Source organism: Choloepus didactylus, chromosome 24 (assembly GCF_015220235.1).
Source record: "Choloepus didactylus isolate mChoDid1 chromosome 24, mChoDid1.pri, whole genome shotgun sequence".
In the NCBI taxonomy this organism is placed as follows: domain Eukaryota; kingdom Metazoa; phylum Chordata; class Mammalia; order Pilosa; family Megalonychidae; genus Choloepus; species Choloepus didactylus.
Genome location: NC_051330.1, coordinates 806182 through 833079, shown reverse-complemented (window position 1 = coordinate 833079; position 26898 = coordinate 806182). Strand labels below are relative to the sequence as shown.

The window sequence follows — 26898 nt, the reverse complement described above, 5'->3', positions numbered from 1 at the left end:
TTTCCTGAGCTAAGCACCCCAGGAGACCTGTTGATCTGTGAGCGTTCTTTTAAAAAGTGTCCTCGGCAGAATGATTCAGAAATACTCAGTAGAGAGTACAAGTGGAATCACTACTTCCTTTTGCCGGGTCTGTAATTTCTACTAACACACCTAAAAGGAGGAAGGCTCACAAGCAGTACTGTTTGGACAAGCAAAGCTACAGCCTTCTGACCTCAGGTTTGTACTACAGAATTTTATGTTTGTTCCTGTTACTTCATCACGTAAACCACATCAGACCCATTCCTCCTCCCAAGATTATTTTGAATCTTGAATGTTTGGGCTATGCTCCTCTGCAAATCTTAGGGCATGTTTCCATGAATCAAACTCTAGGAACTAGAAAAGGGGCTTTAGATGACACTTAGTCAAACTTCCCGTTCAATTCAAAATCTCTTTCACATCATCCACATATTTTGCAATTTGTTCCTCAAAGAAAAAGGATAATTAAAATATTTACTTTTCATATGGGGGAAAAAATAGACACAAATATAAGCTGGTAAATGCTGAGATCTCACAAGGTTTATCTGAATAACAAAGTAGAACAGAAAACCTTTGGAAACTGAACTTCAATAATCTTATTTATCTAGGTACTAAGAAAAAGATAAAAGAAACTAACAGATAATTCTATTTACCTTGCCTTAACTTGCTGCTTTGTTTGACTACTAACCTGTTCATATACGCAGTCTCAAAATTCACCAGATGTGTTTGAGGTGTTAAAAAACTATCAAAGCACAGTTAGTCATAGTGGGGTACTCAATTAGTACTTCATAGAGGGGAGTGACCCAAGGCTCGTGGGACTCGGATGGGCTTCCGGTCTGAGACCACGGTGCGCGGCCCTAAGGGTGCCGAGCGGTAAGGACAGGACTGAGCATGTCCGCCCCCGCTGGGCCCATACTCGGCAGGAGGGCTCGGGCTGGCCGTGCTTGGCTTCCACGGCCATCCGCTTCATCTGCCCGCAGGGTTGGGCGGGTGACTAGACCGGATCACAATACACAGACCAGTATCTAGTAACGCGGTCCAACAGGCAAACCATTCTAGTAGGTGTACCTGCAGAGGTGACATTCACCATCAGATTGCCACAAAAATCACAAAAATGCCCAAAGGCAGAAACTACTATATATGAGACTATCCTACAAAAGAAATTAAAACAGGCAATTAAAATGAAAAAGGGATCTCATTTTGGCTGTTTCTTGGTACATAAAGTCAAAAAAGAGAAATAGGATAGATTTCAAAGAATTCATTAATGAAGGGTCATAAATTTATTTGCTGAAACACTTTCCATAGGAATTTTTCATCAACATTTTTGAGAAAGAGACACTGGGTAAGAATGGATATATCTTTTTTTCTTCCCTACAATAAAGTCTCTAAAAATTAAGTAATTTATGTTTATTGTAAAAAAGTCAATATATGAAAGCACAAGTAGGAGCGAAAAGTCCAGTAACTTAAGATACTATCACCAACAGCGTGTTGGTGACCATTCTCTCGTGCACACGCACACACAGTCACGCTTCCCCTTCCGATTTCTCTCTAGAAATGGGATCATGAACACTGTCCTTCACGGTGGTTTTGACCAAAGGCACAGAAACAGCATTCAAATGAACAACTCCAAACAACTCCAGGATCGACCTGATACAGGGCTGATGGCAGATGGGCAGGACGAAGACATGGATGCAGCACCTGTGACCTGGGTGTGAAAGCATGAAGGCATTTATGCATGGACGGAAACATCAGGCCCAGGAGCTTAACAGCCGGCACGCCCATGGAGGGTTCTCGAGAATATCTGGTGCATAAACCGAGCATCTCGAAGATGCTCTGTGGCTGTCCAGTGACCGCCAAATTACTCTGTAACTCTCTGAAAGTGCCCAGAGTGCCGTTCCTGCTGTTACCACTCATCTGTGAGATTTTTACATGGGCTTACACTATCTGCTCTGATGGGTCAGCAAGGGAGTAAGCCAAAGGGGTGACTGTGGGTAAAATAAGTATTTCCCTCCGAGCTGAGGTCTGTATCACGGGCACCTGTGGAGTGTGTATGGCTCTGTACGCTATTTCACGGAAGAAATCAAATTCATTTACCAATGACAAAGGCAGATGGCCATTTTATTCATAGGACTGCAAAAGAATCCCAGTGGAACTGCTTTGGCTAACATTTATTGAGCACTTATTATGTACCAAGCACTGTGCCAAGCACTTTACATTCTAATTCTTACAACCTATGGCTTGGTCTACAATTATCCCTGTTTTCAATGGGCAAGAAAACTGAACTTCAGACAAATATAACCACCCAGACCTCACAGCTAAGAAAGGCAGGGGCATGGAGTCAACTGCATCCGACTGTACAGCGTCCGAGCAGGTGACACTGTGTTACGTTGAAGGAAAACACTACAGGGCGGGCCTGACAGAAGCAGCTGGCTGTTGACCAGACGGATGAACCTGAAGCACCATCTGAAGGGTAGAGTGCCAACCGCTCATGACATCCTCCCAGTCTGTAGTGGGTCAGGGTTGCCAAACAGCATTTCTCATAAGGCTCTAACCAACAAATCTAGATAAAATGTCACAGGAAGTAGATGTTACTTGCCTGTTGTTTCTACAGCCAGACAATGGGCAACCAATTAAATTAACTGCCTGAGGTTGTTTGGTTACTGTTAATCAAGTAAAGAGCCAGGACATAACTGAATATGGAGGGCACATGAATTCCATCTGGTACAGTTTGGGTTCAAATTTGGGCAGTGCCCCAAGGTTGCATTCATCTCTAATTAGTTTTCACAAATACTGGTAAAAGAAAGGACTCAAAAATATCCAACAGTAAATGCCCTAAATTTAAAACAAAAAAAACAAAACAAAACCAAAAACCCTTTGGATATTTCCCCTGTTGTGGAAAGCCGCTCTTGGGAAGTCACTGGCTCGAAAGGGATCTTAACAGTCATGCAGCCCAACTTTCTACCTCTGAAAAGAGCTCGCCCAAGCAGCCCTGCCCACATAATGCCGCCCCAGCCTGCATCCCCGCCCGGGCACTCTCCACCCCCCAAGGCAAACCTAGGTGAGCCTGTCCTCCTGCAATTTGCCCCTTTGCCCTCATTTTGCCCTTTGGAGATGAGTCTACACTAACTTTCCCTTCCTCCTGACAGCTTCCTCGTGTGTTGTCCCTGCGGGCTAACTAGCCAGGCCATGTTCTCTGAACACAGGCTGGCGTCAGTTCCTGCAAGACCCCGAGGAGGAGCCTGGCGAGCACACAGCAGGGCGGACACTCCTCCGAAGCACCAGGACAGGGGCATCTTAGTCAGAAGGCTGCACTGTGTCCCCAGCACTTGTGTTACACTGTGATTCATTCTAGGATGGTGGTGATGAGACCCCAGTGAGACCCCTGGATCTTTTCACAAGTGAGCTGTTGTTGAACAAGGAGAGCTCCCAACCTGTGTAACTGACTAAAAATATATGTTCATGAAACAAACTGTTTTGCTAGATGTGATCCCAGGTTGGTTTGAAACTGGTGGAAAGCCAATTCTCACCACCTTCATGAAAAACACTCGACGTATTTTCTTGGATCATGTGGCCCATGCAACCCAAAGAACAAACCGAACGATCTGTTACTTACTCATTGGCATTCAAGCTAGCTGTGGCTCTGATGATCATGTAGCAGAGGGTGAGAGCACTGAGGAGGCCAAAACTGGCAATGATAAACCACTCTTCTGTTGACAAAGGAAAGGGAGGAAATCACTCTGGGGAGAAGGCTTAAGTCAAATCGATGTCAACATTTCCCTCAAATGCAACGAAGCAGGTGTCAACGGAGGCGTACGCCAAGACTGGCCTCAGGAAGTAAAGCAGGAGGAGGTTTGCCAGAGCTACTGACTGGAGAAGGTTAGTGGAAGTAAGGGAGAAAGCTGCGAGGAGAAAGGAAAACACGGCCCAACCATTTCTTCCAGGTAAGTCCTGAGGTTTGTGAGCAGTGTGGCCATCAAAAATGTGTCGAGAAAACAGGTTTATAAGATCGCACAGGGACATAGTTTTTTTTTTTTTTTTTAATTCATTTCAATGACAGTGAAATGGACTAGCCATACGCAGAACCTTCTTTCCTTCTTCGGTTTGTCACTTCTGCATGGTGGCATCACTCAGTCTTAAAGGCTTGGAAATATGGAGCAGTGGTTGTCAAAGACCTTGTGGGTTCTCCTCACAGTCTGCACACAAGTGGGCCTTCCACGGCATTCATGTCTACATTCTTTTCTCTTATGCGTGGATTTACTTATGATATTTACATAAAAAGAACATCTCACTGGCGTCTCGTAGAAAGGATCAGCATTGGTTGCTCAGGCATCATCAGGCACAGGTAGAACGCACAGGTGCTGCCTGAGCTTCCAGGCCCGCCAAAGAGCTGAAAACCTCGGTACACAGAACTTGACGGGTTTTTATCTCATCTTTCTCTCTGGAGCCAGGAAATCAGTTAATATTCTCCCTTAACTTTCCAAAGCCTGTACTGTCAAGGTACCATTCTAAATACCATATTTATTGAGAAGCCAAACAAAAACAAAAACAACAAAACTCAAAGCAAACAACAAAAAAGAACAAAAAACAACGACCCTGAGAACCAATCTCACTTCTTGAAAAGTCTTAATTGTAAAATATTTCCTAGAATACACAAAACTAGGACTGGGTTAACAAAGCGTTACATGGTACAATTTCCCATATATTTGCAATAAAGCAGAGAGAAGAAATACATTTGGAATGCACACTGCTCATATGCAAAAGCTGCATCTAACATGGATATTTTTAAACCTGGGATCCATGAACTTAACTTAAAACTGTATGCAAAATGGTGTGTGCCCAGGCGTGTTTCTAGAGGAAGGTTATTAAACCTGCATTAGGTTTTAAAGGTGGTGTCCTTTAAAGGTTAAGAACTGCTCTGCAGGGTTCCAGGGTGCTGAGCTTGCTGCACAACCATCGTCTATCCACCTTGGTTTAGATGATTAAAATGCTTAGCAAACCCTTTCTTTGTGGATAACAACGCAGCCACTGTTTTTAGATTACAAATTCCTCATTGGTAGAATGATTTTATGAGGTTTTTATTCAAGTCAAAATGAACATCAAGAATTCATATAAAATCCACCTTTTCAACTGTATATATCTTAAAATTAGGAAAAATGTATATTGACATTAAAAAAACTTAAGAGCTCCATGGTCGTCATCACCAAGGAGAATAACACAGCATTCTTTTTTTCCTTCTTGGATGCTTTTTTACATGATAAACAGACTAATCTTTTGAATTTCAAATTAGGTTTCCGTTTTCTAATTCTGAATATACCATGCACATTCGTGTGGATCTCAGTAACAAAAAGGAGAGACCTAAAAGGAGTGGAACCCACCGCAGCAACCCTCCAGTGGGCCCTGGCCCCACTGGGCCCCCATGACTGAGCACACCCCAATGGGGCCCTGGCCCCACTGTGCCCCCAGGGCTGACTCAGCACATCCCAATGGGGCCCTGGCCCTGCTGTGCCACCAGTGCTGACTCAGCGTGCCTGCCCTCCGTGGAGCCGGCTGGATGCGTGGAGGATGTTACGGAGCTACAGGGCTCTGGAAGGAAAAGCAGAGGAAACTCTGGTCTAATTTAACCACGATTTTTTTTTTTTTTTAAACTAACGTCGTGTGTAAATTTTGCTTAAGGTGATTAATTTGGCCCATGAAGTAATATTTTTCTCATCAAAATGTAAGATTTTGAAAGGATGTTTCTACATGAAATATTACAGGCTCGGTACTTAATGTAGTAGTAGGTGCTCAATAAATGTCTGATCAATGAAAGGCCTACTCATTAAAAACCAACAACCACAGTCTCCTTTATTACTACTAGGTCAATTTTTAGAAATCTAGATCATAAAATCTAAATGCCAAAGTAAGAAAACATGAAATGTTGTTAAAACAAGTCATTGGAAAATGGAAGAAATGAGTCAAACTATATCAAAGAATAGTTTCATTTATTTCATTAGTGAATGAAGGTTCTTTGAGTTTAGGTAAATGACAGAGTAAAGCTTGGGTAACTTGTTTTTTAATAATAATTTCTGGTTGGTTAAAAACATGTATACTTCAATTGGACCACACAAGTCTCAACAGGGGTCAAGGCAAAGCATTTTGTAACAGGTGCACCCATCGTACTGACTCCCGGAGTTAAGCGCAGGCCTGTCAGATTCAGGGCTTGGAGCTGTAACAGGAAGCAAGAGCACAGCTGGAGAAGGCAGCAGGGGAACGGCAACAGGGAGATGGAGTGAGAGGCGTGAGATGAAAAGAACACGTAAAGGGACAGCTGATTTGTTACAGGGCATCTCTAGGATGCCAGACACACGCCCACCAGCCCTGCATACCAAGGCTTTGCCCTCACAGCACTTGGTGTGTTTCTGTCCTTCTCGCCGACAGCCCAACGATCGTGATGCTCATAACTAGCCCAGTGAATGTTTTTAGGCAGATTGCCCTCTGGATTCTCTCCTGCCTTGTGGACAACTACATCAGAGTATTAGGTGCCGAGAGATCAACATTGAACAAACTTCCATAGAAAGTATAAAATAAAGCAAGCAACAATAGACCATCTCAACTATTTCTTCAAGTGGTATATTTTTATGTTCAAATTCTAGATTACTTTTCTTACTAGGTTGCCTGAAGCTTGAGAAATAAAAAGCACTAGTGCTCACAACTGTAAAATGTACCAGAGAGGCCATGGACAAGTCTACGTCAAATTCCAAAATCACCTTTTAAAATACCTGTTTGCAACGCAGCAATTTCAGAACATGTTTACAAAACAGATACTAAAACAAATCTCTGAATGACTACGCATCAAATGGTAGCTATTACTATCAAATAAACGCAAACGCATGAGCTCCTTAACGTAAAGAAAGCGTCATGATTCCAAGTGTCCGTTTCAGCAAGTGCACACGCTCCTCTCCCGGTTTCAGACGCCCTCACCGGTCCTGCCGCGCCTTAGCGCTTCTCTGGAGCCGTCGCTGCACGCTGAACACACAGCGAAACCTGCCCTGCTCCCGGGCAAAGGGCCCCACTTACTTGTCACTGCGATGTTGATCTCTCCTGTTCTGGGAGTGAGCTCCCCGTCCTGAGGAAGAGGCGACATCCCCGAAGCGCGCAGCGGCTCGAGGCCCGGGGAGCTGCCGCCGGTGCGGTCACCCAGGGCAGACCGTCGGCTCAGCGCGTGGGCCCTGGTGAGCCTCTCCATGTCAAAGGCCACGTTCTCCGCACAGGGCAAATTTGGCTGCAAGACATTTCCAGAAGAAAGATCAGTCTAATAACAACAAATCCTTTTATAAAATTCTAAGGGTGTCAGAGCATTGTTATGAGGGTTAAGGGAACACACATAAGGCATCTAGAACGGAGCTTTCTTGACACATAAGTACTAACTGTTTTATACATACATACATATTTTCTCTCTTATACACATATATATTCTCTAACAGCTAAACAGCACCCTAAGAAAAGGGTCTTTCAATAAATTTATATAGGAGGATTAAAAAAAGAAAACAAAAAATTCTGAATGTGTGATACTCTATAGAGAAGACTCTATATCGCGTTTTCGTATGAGATTTCCTCTCATTTCTCTCCCATTCCATCCTGTTCATTCTTACCCAAGAATTTTTCTTGAAAAGGAACACAATCTCCAACCCAAAATGGTACAATAAAACCCAAATCCACTGCAGAACTGAGAAAACTGGCCTCAACATCTTTCTAAAGAAACGATAGCCATCTGCAGACACAGCTCAGAAGCAGAAAGAAGTCATAACCACTAATCACAGCGCTGACAAAGGACTTAAGAAACGGCAGACTGTGCTGTTTGGCTCTTATGTTGGTGTTGACATAAACTACTTCATTTGTCCTAGTAACTCCTCAGTAATGCTCCATTTTATCTGGTAGTCAGTTTTTAAAATATCTTCTACCTTTAAACACAAGTAAAGCACACAACCTACAGCAAATCAGAGTTAAAAAGACTTCGGAATTGTCAGAAAGCTGCTTCAAAGCCTTAGCACCTGATCCTGGAGGAGACGTGTAGAGCTGCCTGCAGGCCAAAGCACACCAACTAAAAATGGGTATAAAGTCTTCAGATTTAACAACACGGAGCTCTGGTTTTCCTGGCAGCCTGCAGCTCTTTCCCCTGTGGTGAAGAGCGTACGAGAAGCCGAGCTGGGGGGTGGCTGAGACAGTTTCCGTACAGAGAAGTGACAGCCAACCAAACCCAAGGCTGACGGCTTCTTGGGTAAAGAACTCTGTTCTACGTCACCCCAAGATCTGTTAACAGAAAAACCACAGCACAGAATAACCAGTGTTCATAATGATGCCCAGTTAGCAGAGGTTTACTGTACTTCAGGAGCCTTGGTAGCTTGTAATGTATTTTAGAAGGACTGTCATTAAAAACTGAGAGGAAAAGTATTAGCGTTGTTAAGAGTAAGGGTTAAAAACAAAAAAAAAAAAAACAGGGCTGGAACAAGGAGAGAGGGTGAGTTAGTATTTCCCACGTGTCCACCATGTGCCCAGCACGAGGCAGACATGTATGTTAAACCGGTTTCAACTGGGGTGATTTTGTTCCCCAGGGGACTGCTTTTGGCTGTTGTGATGGGGCGCTGTGTCCCTGGCATTTAGTGGCAGGGGCTGGGGTGCTGCTGAGCACCCTGCAGCGTGCAGCCCACTCCCACGACAGGGAATGACACAGTCCACAAAGTGAAACTGCACTGAGAAAACCTCCGTCTCTGGAGACTGGATAAATGAGGCGTTACAGACCAAGTGGACTGTGCCTAAACTGGACTCTGCCTAAACTGGGATCTGATAATATGTCTCGAATAGACTGATTTAGATCCCTCTGGGTTGCAAAGAGGAAATGATGAGTTGTCCTATTGTGTCAAACTAAGTATCTGGCTTCATGAGGAGACTACTCATTCACTCTCTTTTGAGGCCTGCAGGAATCTTATTTTCCTCTAAAAAGCACTAACCCAGATGCTCACTTCTCTTAAGCAAGGACGTGTAGAAGTCCCTGAGGTCTTCGCTGGTCAGTAGTGCTGACTCAGCACCTGCCCCATCTGGAGGGCCACACGCAGCGGAGTGGCCGAAGCACCCGCCAGGGCCTCGGCCACCCCACCCCTAACCCACTGCTCGCAGCTCACCAACCAGCAAGGCCAAACCCAAACTTCAGGGAACGAACAAACCTGACGACACAATCGCAACTTCTGCAGAAGTCACTACTGGGCCAGAAGACACATGTCTGTTTCCCTTTCTCGCTCTCTCAAGACACTGGAATAAAGGAAAACCATGTCCTTTCCCACTTCGGTTCTTCATCACACCCCCACTTCCCTACAGAAGCACACTTCATAAGAGAATTTGTACAGTTGTTCATCTCCTCTTCCCAGAGTCCCTGAGGTGGAGAAGACTTTAAGTCACCTGGAACCAAACTCACTGTTGGAGCAACAGGGCTACTGGGCAAGGAAGCCCACTGTTTTCTTGTTACACCTCGATGACCCCACACAAAAGCAGAGAGAAAAACGGAAACCTACCACAATTCCCAGAGCCTTCAAAATATTAAGTTTGCACATAGGACAGGTACAGTGTTCGCTAAGCCACGGATCCACGCAGGATTTGTGGAAAACATGCCTATAAAACAATGGAGAATGACATCACAAATCATGTACAGACAGATCTTGTTTTATTGTGCTGCGAGGATACTGCATTATTTTACAAATTGAAGGTTTGGGGCAACCTGGTGTCAAACAAGTCTATCGGTGTCATTTTCCCAAAAGCATGTGCTTACTTACCTCATATCCCTCATATTGGCAATTTTTGCAACATTTCAAGTTTTTCATTATTATTGTATCTGTTAAGGCGATCTGTGATCAGCGATCTTCAATGTCACCGCAAACCACACCTATATAAGACAGCGAGCTTAATCAAATGTGTGTGCTCCCACTGCTCCGGCCGGTCTCCCGTCTCTCCCTCCCCTTGGGCTTCCCCACGGCCTGAGACACAACAGCACTGAAATTAGGACAATAAATAATCCACAGTGGCCTCTAAGTCTTAAAGTGGAAGTCAAAAGTGTAAGTCAAAAGCCAGAAATGATTAAGCTTAGTGAGGAAGGCAAGTCAAAGCCAAGACAAGCCGTAAGCTAGGCCTCTTGGCCCAAACAGTTAACCGAGTCGAGAATGCAAAGGAAAACTTCCTGAAGGAAATTAAAAATGCTGCTTCAGTGAACACATGTATGATAAGAAAGAAACAGCCTTATTGCTGATGTGGAGAAAGTCAAAACGGCCTGGACAGAAGCTCAAACCAGCCACAACATTCCCTTAAGCCTGAGCCTAATTCAGAAAAGGCCCTAACTCTCTTCAATTCCATGCAGCTGAGGGAGATGAGGAAGCTGCAGAAGAAAGCTCGGAAGCTACCAGAGGTTAGTTTAGGAGGTTTAAGGAAAGAAGCCTCATCAAAGTGCAAGGTGAGGCAGCAAGTCATCCAGCAGATCTGGCTAAGGTAATCGATGAAGGTGGCGACAGATTTTCAGTGCAGACCAAACGGCAGTCTGCTAGAGGAAGACGCCGTCTCCACTTTCACAGCCGGAGAGGAGAAGTCAAGGCCGGCCTCAAAGCTCCCGAGAACAGGCTGCCTCTCTCGGTAGGGGCTAACGCAGCTGGCGACTGGGCTGAAGCCAGTGCTCATTTACCATTCCCCAAACCCTAGAGCCCTTAAGATTATGCTAGATCTACTCTGCCTGTGCTCTATAAATGGAACAACAAAGCCTGGATGACAGCACATCTGTTTACAACACGGTCAACTGAATGTTTTAAGCCCACTGTTGAAACCTGCTCAGAAAAAAGATTCCTTTCGAGGTATTACTGCTCACTGACAATGCACCTGGTCACTCAAGAGCTCTGGTGGAGACGTACAAGGAGATGAGTGTTGTTTTCATCCCTGCTAAAACAACATCAATTCTGCAGCCCGTGAATCAAGGAGTAATTTCAATTTTTGTCTTATTATTTAGGAAATACATTTCATAAACGCATTAGTTGCCATAGATAGCAATTCCTCTGATGAATCTGGGCAAAGTAAATTGAAAACCTTCTAGAAAGGATTCACCTCTCCAGAGGCCACTAAGAATATTTGTGATTTGTGGGAGAAGGTCAAAATATCAACATTACAGGAGTTTGGTAGAAGTGGATTCCAACCCTTCTGGATGACTTTGAGGGTTTCAAGACTTCAGTGGAAGAAGTAACTGCAGATTTGGTGAAAATAGCAAGAGACCTAGAATCAGAAATGGAGCCTGAAGATGCGACCGAATCGCTGCAATCTCATGATAAAACTTGAATGGATGAGGAGTTGCTTCTTATTGATTAGCAAAGAAAGAGGTTTCTTGAGATGGAATCTACTCTCAATGAAGATGCTGTGAACACTGTTGAAATGACAACACACAATTTGGAAGATCACATCAACTTAGTTGATAAAGCAGTGGCAAGGCTGGAGAAGACTGACTCCTATTTTGAAAGAAGTTCTACCATGGGCAAAATGCTAACAAACAGCACTGCATGCTACAGGGGAATCTTTAAGGATGAGTCAATCAACGCGGCAAACTTCATCGTTGTCTTAAAGGAACTGCCACAGCCACCCCAACCTTCAGCAGCCCCCACCCTGATCAGCCACCAGCCATCAACATCGAGGCAGGATCCTCCACCAGCAGAAAGATGACAACACACTGAAGGCTCAGGAGATGGTTAGCATGTTCTAGCAATAAAGTATCCTTAAATTAAGGTATGCACATTGAGTTTATAGACACAGTGCTATTGCACATTTAACAGACTACAGTATAGTGCAAGCAAACTTTTATATGCACTGAAAAACCAAAAAATTTGTGTGACTCCCTTTACTTGGGGGTCTGGAACCAAGCCCGCGATATCTCCAGAGTATGCCTATACTCCTAGCCCCACAGTGCAAAGAAATGAAAATTTTAATTAGTCTACTTTTCCCCTTTTAGGAAATATTCACAAGTCCCAAGAGGTGAATGTTGATTGATTAAAATACAACTTGTAGAAAATCTCCTGAAACGAAGCTTATATACCTATAGCACTGTATAAAGAGAACTGATACGCCAACTTCCCAAATGGATTTGAGGGAACTTGGGAAATTTATTAAGGAATGAAGATCACGAATCATACTTCAAAAAACCAGTTATATTTTCTATAACAGTTAAAGAAGAAAAGAAGAATTTCCAAAAGATATCAACATGGGTTAAAGCAAGTGTTATCTGTGTAATTATTAATTAGATTCATGGAAACCTTTTTAAATGTCATCTAAAATATTATTTTAGAAAATTTCTAAGTATCCTATGCTAAACGTCTATAAAAGTTATTGGGAAGTTGGCATTGTACAAAATTAACAGCCATATTGGTCTTGAAACGTTAAACTTAATTTTTTTCCATTTGTACAGGGGTAATGCACCATATTAAATATGTAAGGTCCCATCTACATGGGTTTGATTACAGAAACTAATAAAGTATTCTCTAAATAATGAAAAAAAAAGCTACTGGGTAGTTGGAACTACGTTTAGGGATGCATTGTGCTTCAGACGTAAATAACACTTAGCGAGCAGTTTGCAGCTAGACTGTTAATGGGGAGGATGGTTGTTTTCCTCGTAATCAGGAGAGCAGAAAGTCACATCCTTGTGATGTGAAAATAATCAGCCATGAAGGGCTTTGTGTTCTTGGAAAAAGAACTTTCTTCCTTGGGAGGGAAAAAAGGCTAGGAGGGCACGGGAGAAATGGTTCCCTGAGCTCATGTACCCTGACACGGCAGCCCAGATGCTGAAATGGAGCCACGTGGAAGACCCAGAGTCTCGGCCAATCCGGGGAAGGCACCTGTGGAAGGAGGGCTCGACTCGCAGACTCAGGGTAAGATGAACTAAAGGGATTTGGAGAAAGATACCAAACTGAACCATGGCAGGCTGTGCTGGTTTGAATCTATTATGTCCCCCACAAGAGCCATGCTCTTTAATGCAAACTTGGGAGGGAAGACTTATTAGTCTTTTAATTAGGGTGGAGCCTCTTGATTAGGTTGTTTCCATGGAGATGTGACTCACCCAACTGTGGGTGAGACCTTTGATTAGATCATTTCCTTGGAGGTGTGGCCCTGCCCATTCCAGGTGGGTCTTAATTAGATCACTGGACTCCTTTAAGCTCATGGAGAGAAGGAGATCAGAGAAGCTGAGAGAGACATTTTGGAGAGAAGCTAAGATATGTGATCCAGAGTTTGCCCCTGGGAGAAGCTAAGAGCCAACACGGGCCCCAGATGCTTGGAGACACTTGGAGATGCAGCAGAAGACGTTTGGAGATGCTAGGCTAAGAGATGAAGCCCAGAGTTGGCCCTGGAGAAGACAAGAGAGGACCCCGAGATGCTTAGAGAGAAACGCCCTAGAAGAACCAAGGAAAGAGCTAAGAGAAGCTAAGATACAGAAGCCCAGAGACATTTGGAGAAAGTCACTTTAAACCAGAATCTGGGAGTAAAAGACCAGCAGACGCCAGCCACATGCCTTCCCAGCTGACAGAGGTGTTCCAGACGCCATCGGCCTTCCCTCAGTGAAGGTGTCCTCTTGTTGATGCCTTAGTTTGGACACTTCTATGGCCTCAGAACTGTAACTTTGTAACCTAATAAATCCCATTTATAAAAGCCAATCCATTTCTGGTTATTTTGTACAATGGCAACTTTAGCAAACTGGAACACAGGTTTTAAAACTTTGATTGCTAATTTACAATTTAATGTTGTTATACATAGTTATTTAAAAACGCAGTTTTAAGTTAAAAAAAAAAGTCAGACGTCTTGAAAACGCCCTGTCTTCACTGGGATTTGGAATAAACATTCATGCTTACAGCTTCAAGCCTATCATGATTGGTGACCTTGTACCCATTTCTTTGGGGTAAGAATAAAAATCTTGGAGACTGGATCTAAACCTAGTTCTGTGCTTAACTGAACCAGAACTCATCATCCCTGAAGGCCTTTGTTTAAATCGTTATGGTTTTTACTTAAAGGGTGGAAAGCCTATAATCTGTAGGCAAGACCTAAACTCTTTAGTATGCATAAGGTGTTGTGACACGGGCTTCTTTCACGCAGCACTCCACTGGACGGGGGTGTGTGTGGGGGGGAGCTCCTTACCCCAGGGCTCAGCCTGAGGGTGGCCCCAGAGCCACGTTCACTTTGCAGAGTGACTGGAACGAGGCCCCTTTGGAGCTGATATAAATTACAGGGCCTCTCCCTGCAGGGTGACAAGGGTGCGTGTGCCTAATCCCTAGCACAGTTCCGGGCAGCACTCCCACCTGGCAAGGGCCTGGCACACCCTCCTGGGCTGGCTGGAGGGCCTTGTGGGGTGGCCGTGCTGGGGGGACTGGCTGGGAGGGGGCTCCAGGGCAGGCTGTGCAGGGGCGGAAGGCGGCGCTTGGTGGCTGGCAGGTGAGAGAAGACACGAGGGAGGCCGTGCCATCTGACTGAGCTGGGGGAAGACCTGGGCTGCTTTGGGGGCACCGGGGGGGCAGCTGAATTTAGCCAGCTGGAGGCACGGGTCAAAGAAATGAAGCAGGGGAGGACCGGGGGCAAAGAGAGGGCTGTCCCTCACGCCTTCCCACTTCTCTTCAGTGCTTTTGTTTCTCCCTTTTCTTGTTTTCTTTCCTGTCTTTTCCATTACTGCTTATTTAGCAAGAACAAAATCGCACAGTCTCTGTATTTAACGTTTAAAGCAGTGTGAACTGAGTGCTCTCTGCCCGCCTGCTCCTTTAACATTAAATTAGTTATAAATGAACTTTCCTTGTGTCGGGTTCTGAATTTTTTTTTCCTTGTGGGTTTGTTGAGCAAAAAGAAAGTGTCCTTCGTTTTAACTGAACAGTTACCACCTCTCCTAGAAGCTGGGGTCACTGCAACGAGAGACATGAAAACCCAGCTGATCTCCAGGACGAACTTCAAAAGCCCCCCTTCCTCCGCTCACTCAGCATGAACGAGACCCTCTTTCCTTTCAGAAGGACTTTTCCTTCCGACTCCCCACCCTCCTCCGCGGTGAGCCCACCGCTCCGCCCCCGCTCCGCCCCGTGGCCTCGGGTCTGTCCCCAGAAGGCACGGCGGCCCCCGTCGGGCACCCCACACCCTCCCGATTCCCGACCGCAGCTCCTGCCCCCCGCCCTGGCACCGTCTGACCCCGTGTGCCCCCTCTGCAGACGCTGACCCTCCCGGTGGCCTGCCGCCCTCCTGCCTGTCGCTGGGCGGACGACAGCGCGGACCCCACCTCCCTTCTGCACCCCTGTCCTCTCGGCCCCCTGGCGCGTGTCTCCTCAGCTCCAGTTTCACCAAACGCAACGTGGCCTCGCCTTGTCCCCAGCAAGGCTGCCTTCCCAGGGCCCGGCTTCCCCAGCTGGGGCGCGGGGACGGGGGCGCAGCTCGGGAGGGGGCTTGGGGCTGACGGTGCGACTGGGAGAAGGGAGCCAAGGCTGTGCAAGCGGAAGGTGTGGTTGGAGACGCCTTCAGGCAAAGTCACATTCATCCTCCCCACAAAATCCTGACAGCTGGTCAAGACGCTCTTCCCACGTGGCGGGCTCTTTCCCCCGTGCCTCTCACAAACATCCAGAGAAAGACCCGGGGACGCGGACCCTGGGGCAGACCTGACCTTTGCAAGAAGACCCTTCCCGCCGCCACGCACAGACTCAGATAATAAAACACAGAAGCAGAAAAGGCTCCTGCCTAGAAGCTCTGGGGGGCGCACCGGGTGGGAAGCAGACGACGTGATGAGAAGTGCAGCGTGAAATGGACAAGCACATTGAGCTTCAGCAGAAAAGTCCTTTACTCCCACACAAAACCCTTTACACAAAAGGAGCAAGACCAGTAAGACGGGATGTTTCCCGCTCCCCACACAGGCTGCAAACCAGAGTGAAGGGCGAACGGCTGGGGTGTGGTGGAGTCCACGTCGAGGGAGAACCTGGCCAAGGAAAGGGGTCCGGGGTTCCTGAAGGGCAGCCACGCCGCGTCAGTCCAGACCCCGAGGGGGGCGTCCAGCAGCTGGCCAGCTGACCGACCGTCCAGGCCTCCGAAGGGCAGTGACGCCGTGTCAGTCCGGACCTCCGAGGTGGGCAGCCAGCAGCTGCCCAGCTGACCGACCCCGTCCGGGGTTCCCGAAGGGCAGCCACGCCGCGTCAGTCCAGACCCCGAGGGGGGCGTCCAGCAGCTGGCCAGCTGACCGACCGTCCGGGCCTCCGAAGGGCAGCTCAGCCCACGCGGACCCGAGCCGCAGCAATCTACTCCCGCAAAAGGGTTTTTAACCACTACAACAATCTGCAGCAGACCTTTAAAGAAACACAGGATAAATAATGCGACGGTTCTTTAGTTTCCAGACTCGCTGATCAACATCTAAAGGATGATCACTGCAATCACCGGACTCAAGGAGGAGATCCCCAAGCAGTGCCAACCGCCACCGTCCACCACAAGGTAACATGACGGAAGACAAAACCAAAGGTCACCCACAAGGCCAGCGACCCACAGGAGGCCGGGTGGCTACACACAGAAAGCCCCGGTTCAGTCTCCCGAGGAGCTGCTTGGAAATTAAGGACAGAAACACACCAGGGCCTCTGGGCACCAGGTCTGGTGCAGGATGGTGTGCGGAGGTGCTGGTTTTGAACAGGAAATGCCTGAGTACGATTAAACAGTATAGTACTGGTATAAAACAGACATTTTGACAAATGGAATTGAATTGAGGGTTCACAAATAGACCCTCTCATGTATGTCAACTGATTTTTGACAAGGCTGCCAAGTCCACTCAACCGACGCTGGACAGTCTCTTCAACAAACAGTGCGGGGAGAACTGGATACCCATATCCAAAAGAATGAAAGAGGACACTATGTCACACCTTATACAAAATGAACTGAAAGTGGATCAAAGACCTAGATGTAAGAGCCAGGACCATAAAACCCCTACAAGAAAATGTAGGGAAAAATCTTCAAGACCTTGTAGTAGGAGGTGATTTCTTAGACTGTACACCCAAAGCACAAGCAATGAAAGGAAAAATAGATAAATGGGAACTACTCAAAATCAAAAGCTTCTGTGCCTCAAAGGACTTTGTCAAGAGGGTGAAAAGGCAGCCTATTCAATGGGAGAAAATATTTGGAAACCACGTATCGATAGGGGTTTAATATCCAGGATATATAAAGAAACCCTACAACTCAACAATAAAAAGAAACCAAATTTAAAAATAGGCAAAATATTTGAATAGGCATTTTTCCAAAGAGCATATACAAATAGCTGAAAAGATCATGTGAAGTACATAGGATTCAGCAATTCCATTACTAGGTATGTACTCAGAAGAACTGAAGACAGGGATGCAAACAGACACAGAACTGATGTTCATAGCCGATTATGCACAATTATAAAAAAACGGAAACAACCCAAGTGTCTATCAACTGATGAATGGATTAAAAAAATGTGGTATATACATACAATGGAATATTATTCAACTGTAAATGGAAATGAAGTCTTGATGCATGTGACAACATGGATGAAACTTGAGGACATTATGTTCAGTGAACGTCAGGCCCAAAAGGACACAAACATTGTATGACCTCACTAACATGAACTAAATATGATGAGCAAACTCACGGAGTTAATATCTAGAACACAGGTCACCAGAAGGCAAAAGGGGGGCAGAGAATGCGGAGCTGATGCTTAATTTGTGCATAATTTGTAATAAGGTTGATTGCAGATGTTTGGAAATAGATGGCGGTGATGGGAGCACTTTATAGCTACTGCAGTTAACAGCACTGACCGTGGCTGTGACTGTGGTTGAAAGGGGAAGTTTAGGGTTGTGCATGACACTAGAAAGAAAGCCAGAGGACAGAACAGGGGACTGTGTAACACAGCGAACCCTCCTGTGGATGGTGAGTGTGGTGAATGGTACAAACGTGAGAATGTTCTTCCATGGATGAGAACTAATGTACGACACTTTTACAAGGTGTTATTAATAGGGTGGCATGTGGATGAAAACAAACCTAAAGCAAACTACGGACTGTAGTGATCAGTAGTATATGAATATTTTTCCTTCAGTTGCAAAACAAAACAAAACAGAAAAAAAACAAAAACAAAAAATCCCTAATATTAGGTGAAAGAAACCAGATACAAAATACTACATGTTGTTTGACTCCATTTATATAAAATATAAATATGAACAAATTTATAGAGACGAAAAATAACCTATTTCTTTTCTCTGAAAGAAACAGATTAGTGACTACGTAAGGGCTGGAGGAGGACAGCGGGACTGAGAGGTGACCGCTAAGGGCATGAGGTGTTTTTTTTTGGAGTCATGAACATGTTCTGGGATTGACTGTGGTGATGATGCACAACTCTGAGTACACTAAAAGCCACTGACTGTACTCTGGATGGACTGTATGGTACATGAATGTATCTCAATAAAACTGCTTAAATAAAAAAAAGAACACAGTGGTTGACAACTACGTGTCTGTGCCACAGAAATGGACGAAACCACCCAAAGCTCTGGGAAGCATCAGAATCACTCAGGTACCTATTGAAAATAAAAATGCCTCGGCTCCCACAAGGATGTGATCTTTGAAAGCTCCTCTGCTGATTCGGACGCATGGTCATGTCTGGAAAGGACTGGACTAAACTAAGAAAAAAGAGAATGAGCCATGAAACGCTGGAAGGGATGGCGAGAATGGGGAGCGAGCTTCCCAGGAGGATCGACTTTATGCTGAGGCCCCGTGAGGAAGACACCCTCACTGCAACCATCACGAAGGGCTCTGGAGGCCTCTGTCCTTAGGGCTCGCGTGGTTCTGGGGCATCCCAGGCAGAGAATCCTTCCCAGGAAGACAGGGAATCTAGAAAGATCTGGTTGCCTTACAGTTATTCCAGTGTGCGAGGAAATCTGTGCAGGTAAAAACACCTTTTTAACAGCAGTTAATAGGTGACGATGCTTTAGAATGGATCCCCCTGATCCTTTTCCAGGCTTGTATTTGTATCTGCCCTTCCTCTAGACTCAGGGTTTTAGAGTGTAAACGACTACAGGTGAAGATAAACTGGTCACTTCATAATTTAATTCTCTGCAGAGCGGCTTACATTTAGTTTTTAATGGATGGTCCATTACATGTAAACTAAAATGGCTTGACTTTCAAAATTTTGGTTTTGTTGTTTCAGTATACAGAATCATTCTTAAGTTCTATGATTTTTAAAAAACAAAACAGATTTTCTTGGCTCAAAATAGACTGTTTTGTGAATAAATGAAACAACAGCAGTAGCCTTGTGGAGAAAACTAATAACATTTATTTAATTCATTCATATGTTCCACATTAGGAGGCCAGAGTTGTGTGGGTGTGTTTTAAAGAGGGGAGGGGAGAAGAGGAGACAGTCTCTGACTTTAGGCTTGTCAGTAGGCAATTTCATGTTTTCCAGTCGACACTCAGAATCACGCTATCTTAATGCTTCACACTGCCTAGCTTGGGATAGGGGCATGGTAGAAACCAGCACGTTTATGAAGGGACTTTGCTCCTTTGGGCAGTCAAGTCCAGTTGACATCCTCTTTTGGAGGGAGGTGTATAGCACTACCGGTGCTGACGTGAACGGCAGACCTGGGCCTGAACATCGGCGCTGCAGTTCTGAACTGTGTCACACGGGAAACGACTTGTCGGCTTCAGTAGCCATCACTGCAATGGGGATGAAAACACTGACCTCTCAGGGCTACTGGGGCAGTGGAAGTAGACGGTAAATGCAAACTAAACTGCACAGAGCAGACATCCTGGCCCAGAGAGGCATGTCTCAAATATCAGCCCTCCTTGCTATGCATAACAACAGTTCAGGAGGAGACTCGGCCAAGCCCCTTGAGCTCAGTCCCCACAGCCAAGTGACACTGCTGAGGCTCTGCCGGACGCACTCTGGTTTTACATGGAGAGCAGCAAGCGGCTACTTGTGAAACCCACAGAAGTCATGGAACAAAAACTCTTGCCCTTAATGTTCTCATGCTCGGATGGGCTGGAGGTTTGTCACGTGTGTGCAACTGTTTCTGCCAAGGCAGCACGGCCCGCTGTGGCCTCGCCCTCCCACTGCACACAGTGGGGCCCTGGAAAGCCAGGAGAGGGGTGGCTCTCAACGGCAAGCAGGTCTTCTCAGGGCAAGACACACAAACTACGTCACTGTCACTCTTTTATAAACAAAGAAGGCTGACATACTTGCAGGGGAGGACACGGACCACGTCGTTCTGCTTATAGCTCTCTATGCAGACTGCACAATGATCAAAGTCTGGGTCTGTTTCCTGAAATGAAAAGCACAGGAACAAAAGTCACAGGCTAAAAGTACGTAAATGGAGAGACAACTCAGCCAGGATTTCCTGTGGCAGCTACTGCACGTGATTAAAAAGCGAAAGTTTACAAAAAAATTTAATAAATTTTCATATGCTATAAATACAATGACCCAAATTATGATAATATCTAAGCCAATCTATTTTATTTTAAACCAGGTTGTGGTAATTCATACCAATTCTGTTTATGAAACATCTTAGAATAAGTCAAAACTCTAATAATGTTCACAATTCACCCCAGCACTAAGCCTGGCTCATCCTTAAGCCCCTTACTCCTCATCCCTGCAAAACACACGCCCCATTACTACCGCAGAGCTTCAGCCCTCAAGGCTATTAGTCACCTGGGTTTTAGACATTTTCCATATAACCAAGGCATGATTTTCTTTTGGTTCCCAGGAAAGCCCCAGCTGAAGGCATATCATTAACAAATTCTTTCACTGTGTTCAGCCCAAACTTTCTTATTACGTTTCTCTGAATAAAAATTTATATGAGAAGCAGAAAAAAAGGAAACTTGCAATACCTCCACAGAACTAGATCTATATTGTCACATTAATGTTAGAGTACACATGACACTTTCACGTTGTTCTACTCTCTGACAATCGACTTTCTATTCTCTCCTAAGAACTAGAGGAATAAAAACAGGTGAAAATTGCCAAGAGATGGAAACAACCCAAACGTCCTTCAACAGATGAGTGGATGAACAAAATGTGCTACACACACACAATGGAATACTATGCAGCAGTAAGAAGGAATGATGTCGTTAAACATATGAACCTTGAGGACATAATGCTGAGCAAAATAAGCCAGGCACAAAAAAGAGAAATATGTATGTTACCACTACTGTGAACACTGAAAAATGTAAAATAAATGGTTTATATTGTAGAACACAGGGGACCTAGCAATAGACAGCAAAGAGTGAAGGTGGATCGATAATCTAGTAAGAGCAGATAAGTTACGGAGGGTAAATTTAATGTTATGGGAATGCTCAGGAACAACTATGGTTTGTTAATTTTTGGGGGGTACAGTAAGAACAAGTTGGCAGAAATGTAGCTATTTTAGGTTATTTGTTTTTCTTGTTCCTTTGTTTGGTTACTGTTTATTTTCTTGGGGTAGTGTAGGAACATGTTGGAAGCAAAGTAGTTATTTTAGGTTGTCTTTCTCATTCCTTTGTTCGGTTATGGTTTGTTAATTTTCTTGGGGTAGGGTAGCAACATGTTGGAAGCAATGTAGTTATTTTTGGTTATTTGGTTTTTCTTATTCCTTTGTTTTGGTTTTGTTCGAAATGCTGTTTTTTTTATTGTTTTTTAATTCTTTCATGAAGTTAAAAGACAAAACGGGTGAAGCAGGACGAGGTTCCTGTTCCTGGCGACAGCGGGGACCAGGACGGCGCAGCCTGGGACCTGCTGAAGACAGGACAACTGAGCTGGTCATGGAGGATGGATGGGGTCTGGACAGAAGAGGCGAGAGGCCCGTGGAAGGAAAGAGGTGGGGACGGCGCGACACGGTAACGGGACCGTCGACAGACTGAAGGAAAGTGACAAGAGCAGAGCGGAACCCCTGGGCGCTTAGACGGCTGCGGTGGGCCCAGCTCACCCTCGGGAGAGGCCTCCAGACGGCAGGGTGGGGAGGAGAACCCCACAGAGCCCGGTGCTGCAGGAGGGTGCACTGCACCGAGTGCAGGGTTCAGGGAGACCAGGTCACCAGAATGCGCAGGAAAGAATACCAGAGAGGAGGAAGTTGCACAGAGAGCGCTCCTGAGAGCTACAGAGAGGGCGTGAGTCTCCAAGCACACGCTTGCATGAAACTACCCATGGCCAGGAGAAGCAGCCCTGGAAAGGAGTCGGCAGAACGAGCCCCAGAATTTCCTGAGGCCAAGAGTAGCTCAGGCTCCAACCAGCCGAGCAGAAAGGCTTCCTAAAGACGGGGGCTCTGAGCACAGGCCTCAGGACAGCAACTCCCCAGAAGGGGCCCAGGGGCCCCAGACAAAAGGCTGCTCTTTGACAGAGCTTAAAAGCAAGTCTCAAAAGGATCCACTTGATTCTGAGTAAATGAACCGAGCCCCGAAAGAAAGCCCAACAACAGTGAAAGAAATCAACAGAATCTAGCATCCAAAAGAACAATTCACAATATTCAGCCATCAATAAAAAGTTGCCAGGCATACAAAAGAAGGAAGAAAATACAACCCACAGCCAGGACAAAAATCAGCAAATAGAAACAGACTCAGAAATGACACAGATGCTAATTAACAGGGAAGGACATGAAAACAACCACTACAAACACAGAGAATATAGGAATTAGAGGAAAACAGACTGTGATGCGGGGAAGGAAGTAAAATATACAAGAAGACCCAGACCCAAATCTAACCTTCAGAGATGAAAGTATGACTAAGAGATTAGACACTGTAGAAAGAAGAGCAGAGAATTTGGAAGACACAGCAATAGAAACCATCTAAAATGAAACACAAAGAGAAACAAGACTGGGGGAAAAATAAACAGGGGATCAGTAAGTGATGTGAAAACACCAAGCCACCCAATATATGTGTAACTGAAGTTTCAGAAGGGGGGGAGGGCGTAGAAGTATTTGAAGAAATAATGGCAGAAAATTTTTTCAAATTTGATGAAAATTATAAACTTATAAAGCCAGATCAAAGAAGCTCAACAAACTACAAGGAGAAGATACATGAGGAAAATCACATCAAGGTACATCACAAATTGCTGAAAACCAATGTTAAAGAGAAAATCCTATAAGCATCCAGAGAACAAAGATTTTATGTAAAGCGGGAAAGAGGTAAGAACTCCAGCAGACTTTTCAACAGAAACCATGCTTGGCAGAAGACTGGGGAGCAGTATCTTTGAAGTGCCAAAGAAAAAAAGTCAACCTAGAATCCAATACCCAGCAAAACTATCTTCTCCATGTGCGAAGAAGAAATAAGTTTTTCAGACCGAGTGGGGACAGCATCAGCAGATCTGCACTACAAGGAGGAACACGACACCCGAAGGAAATCTGGGTCTTTGCAATTGAAGATTAGGATGTGCTGAAATATCAGATTTCTTTTACCTACATTTCTAAATTACCCAATGATGTCTTCCACAACTCTTCTGAGTTATTCTGAGAAGCAGAATATAGCTGTTAAGTGCTCAGAACTGCCTAGGCTCAATTTTCAGGTCTGTCGATTCTTGGCTGTTGATCCTTGGGCAATTTACTTAACTTCTCTGTGTCCAAGTTAACCCATCTGTAAATTTGGTATGAAAACAGCTTGCTTCATTGTGAAGATTAAACAAGATAACACAGGTAAAGTACTTCACAGTGCCCAATGCCCATTAAGTGATCAATAAGTATTAGTTACTATATTTTTAACTACTGTATTCAATTTGTCTTTATTTTCTACTAAAACATTTTAAAATGAAAAAAGTATCTAATAAGCAATTGGAGATATTGGTGTGGAACTGAGAAAAGGAGCCTGGGCAGATTTAAATTTGGGGGTATAAAGTCATAACACAGCCTTAAAAGTCTAGGAAAGCATTTGCACTTATATCTACTTCCGAAAAAAAAAATACTGTATGGTCAAAATGGCAGAAAAGAAAAACAAACAACTTGTACAGTTTTGCTAATTTTACAAATACAAAGCACATTAATTTAGTTGACTGTCAATTACTAAAGCAATTGCTTAAACTTCCAGGTTTCAAAGTTCATAGAATGTATTTCCAAGAAAAGAGTAATTAATTTCCAGGACCTATTATAAATTAACAGATTTTTCAATTTACCTTTTAATTTTTGCATTGCTTGCATTTTAAGGATATGTGAATACAATGGTTTTTAAGAAATCAAATATTTGAAACAAACTATTTCCTATTATCAATTTCTATTTGTGTTCCACAGAATCATTCAAAATTTGTTTACCATACAGAGCAATATAAATGCCAAGGGCTGACTCCCTGGAATACAAAAATGCATTTATAACACCCGAAGTGGAAACTCCCAGCGAAGACAGTGATGGAATGATCCAGAGAAGCTCTGGAAACCTGGCCTGGGAGTCAGGGACACTGGCCCTGAGTGTCCGGGGTGGGGGCGGGGGGCTGTCTCCAGGGCAGGGCAGCTCACCGCAGCTCGCGGGCCAGATCTGCCTGTTGTTGTGAGTAAGGTTTTACTGGAACACAACCACACTCACTCATTCACGCCCTGCCAAACGGCTGCTTTCTCATGCGACCATGGCAGAGGTGAGTGGTTGTGACAGAGCCTAAATGGCTTGCAGAGCTGAAAGTATTTACAGAAAGGTTGCAAACCTCTCCTTTAGGGAGAAGCAGTTCACAGTGAAGGCATGGAAACGGAAAGAAGTCTGATGTAAAACTGAAGACCTACGGTGAGTATGATCACAATGAAAAGGGGTTTTTCACGTACAGTGGAGAGGGCAGGTTCAGGCAAAAGAGCACAAGGACCTAGAACCCAAAGGAACAGAAAGTCTGAATGTAAATATACTGAAGACATTTTATCATCAGGCAAAACTGTTATCGTACAAAACTGGACTGCTATCAACCTCAACTTACTGTGGAGCTGTCGGGGTCCCTGGAAATAACTTTCATTCGTTGTTCACACTGTTTCCCACAGCCAGAGCCCTCCATCTAATTCTTTTTTTTTTTTTTTATTAATCTCAGTTTTACTGAAATACATTCACACACCATACAATCATCCATGGTATACAATCCACTGTCCACAGTATGATAACATAGTTATGCGTTCATCACCACAATCTATCTCTGAACATTTTCCTTACATCAGAAAGAACCAGAACAAGAATAAAAAATAAAAGTGAAAAAAGAACACCCAAATCATCCCCCCATCCCACCCCATTTGTCCTTTAGTTTTTATCCCCCTTCCTCCACTCATCCATACACTAGATAGAGGGGTGTGATCCACAAGGTCTTCACAATCACACTGTCACCCCTTGTAATCTACATTCTTATATAATTGTCTTCAGGAGTCCAGACTGCTGGGTTGGAGTTTGGTAGTTTCAGGTATTTACTTCTAGCTATTCCAATACATTAAAGCCTAAGAGGTGTTATCTATATAGTGCATAAGAATGTCCACCAGAGTGACCTCTCGACTCCATTTGAAATCTCTCAGCCACTGAAACTATTTCGTCTCACTTTGCATCCCCCTTTTGGTCAAGAAGATACTCTCAGTCCCACGATGCCGGGTCCACATTCATCCCCGGGAGTCATACTCTGCGTTGCCAGGGAGATTTACACCCCTGGGAGTCGGGTCCCACGTAGGGGGGAGGGCAGCGAGTTCACCTGTCGAGATGGCTCAGTTAGAGAGAGAGAAGGCCACATCTGAGCAACAAAGAGGTACTCAGGGGGAGACTCTTAGGCACCATTACATACAACTTTAGACTCTCCTTTGTGGTAATGAGCTTCTTAAGGGCAAGTCCCATGCCCTCCATCTAATTCTTGAGTCTCTAGCTATGTCCAAACCTCACTAACTCGGATGCTAACTCTGTAAGTCTCCTCTGATTTTCCCACTCTCCTTACCAGCTGGAAGACAGCTCTCCCTTGGCACCTCGTCTGCTCCTAGTGCATGTAAAGTGTTCAGCAGTGCAACTGTCAATAGGACGCTGGATCTCGGGGGAGAGTAACTCTCCTCCCACGGTGTGTATGCGATTACCCACAGATGGGCCAAGTGTCACAGTGACTGTGACGACCACCGTCCAGCAAAGAGAACAGAACACATTCCAGCCCAATCCCACCCCTCAGGGTGACCTGACTTCTCCAGCCCCGAGCACTCTACGTAACGTGGGTCTGTGTCCGCCCAAGGTTGCTGTGAAGGTTAGGGCAGGACGTGTCAGCTACTGCAGCAGCACAGGACTCTCCTTCCGTATCGCGGGTGTGCTATCAACGTGCGTGCTGGGCACGCAGGGGAGCTGGTCCTGCAGACAGGAGGAGGCTCACGGGGAGCAGCTAGGGACCCATGGATGACGCCTGCCAGGCACCATCAGAATGGAGGGAAGAAGGGAGCCCCTCTCCCAAAGCCTCCTGCTGCCTGGTTTCCTGCTACAAAGGGGAAGGCAGATTGGTTTTGGGGGAAAAAAGTCACATGACGGCTGGGTTCCGACGGATGGCTGTGGCTGGGCAGAGTGCCGTGTGATTGCTCTGGGTTTCTATGGAGGCCCACTTCCCCGGCCAGCGAGAAGCCTCTTTCCCCTGCCCCTGAAGCCACAGCCATGCACCTGTCTTCCTCCTACCAGCGCTACTCTCCGGGCCCTAATGGGTTTCGGTGCACAGCCTGTGCACTCTGGGTCCTCGGCAGGAGGCCCACTTACTCAGGTACCTATGTACAGGCAGAGAAGACAGTGGGCCCCCAGGACACCCCTGCCCGAGACCCTCCCCCAGGGTGGGAGCTGTGCGCGTGGTCAAAGCTTCAGGGTGGAGAATGCCATGGGGCTCATCCCCATACCGGGTCTCTAACAAGAGTGTCCGAGCCCTGCTGTAGATGACTGCCCCCTCCTCGGGGTGCAGAGGGCTGGGGAGGGGGC

The 26898-nt window shown here is 45.4% G+C and overlaps 1 protein-coding gene across 1 annotated transcript in view; it reads right to left on the bottom strand.

Moving 5' to 3' along the window:
- RNF130 (ring finger protein 130) overlaps positions 1-26898 on the bottom strand; it is a 144684-nt gene that overhangs the window by 27921 nt on the left and 89865 nt on the right. Inside the window, 3 exon segments of the mRNA XM_037817468.1 lie at positions 7072-7276; positions 9561-9657; positions 20242-20324. Coding sequence (XP_037673396.1) covers positions 7072-7276; positions 9561-9657; positions 20242-20324 — 385 coding nt within the window.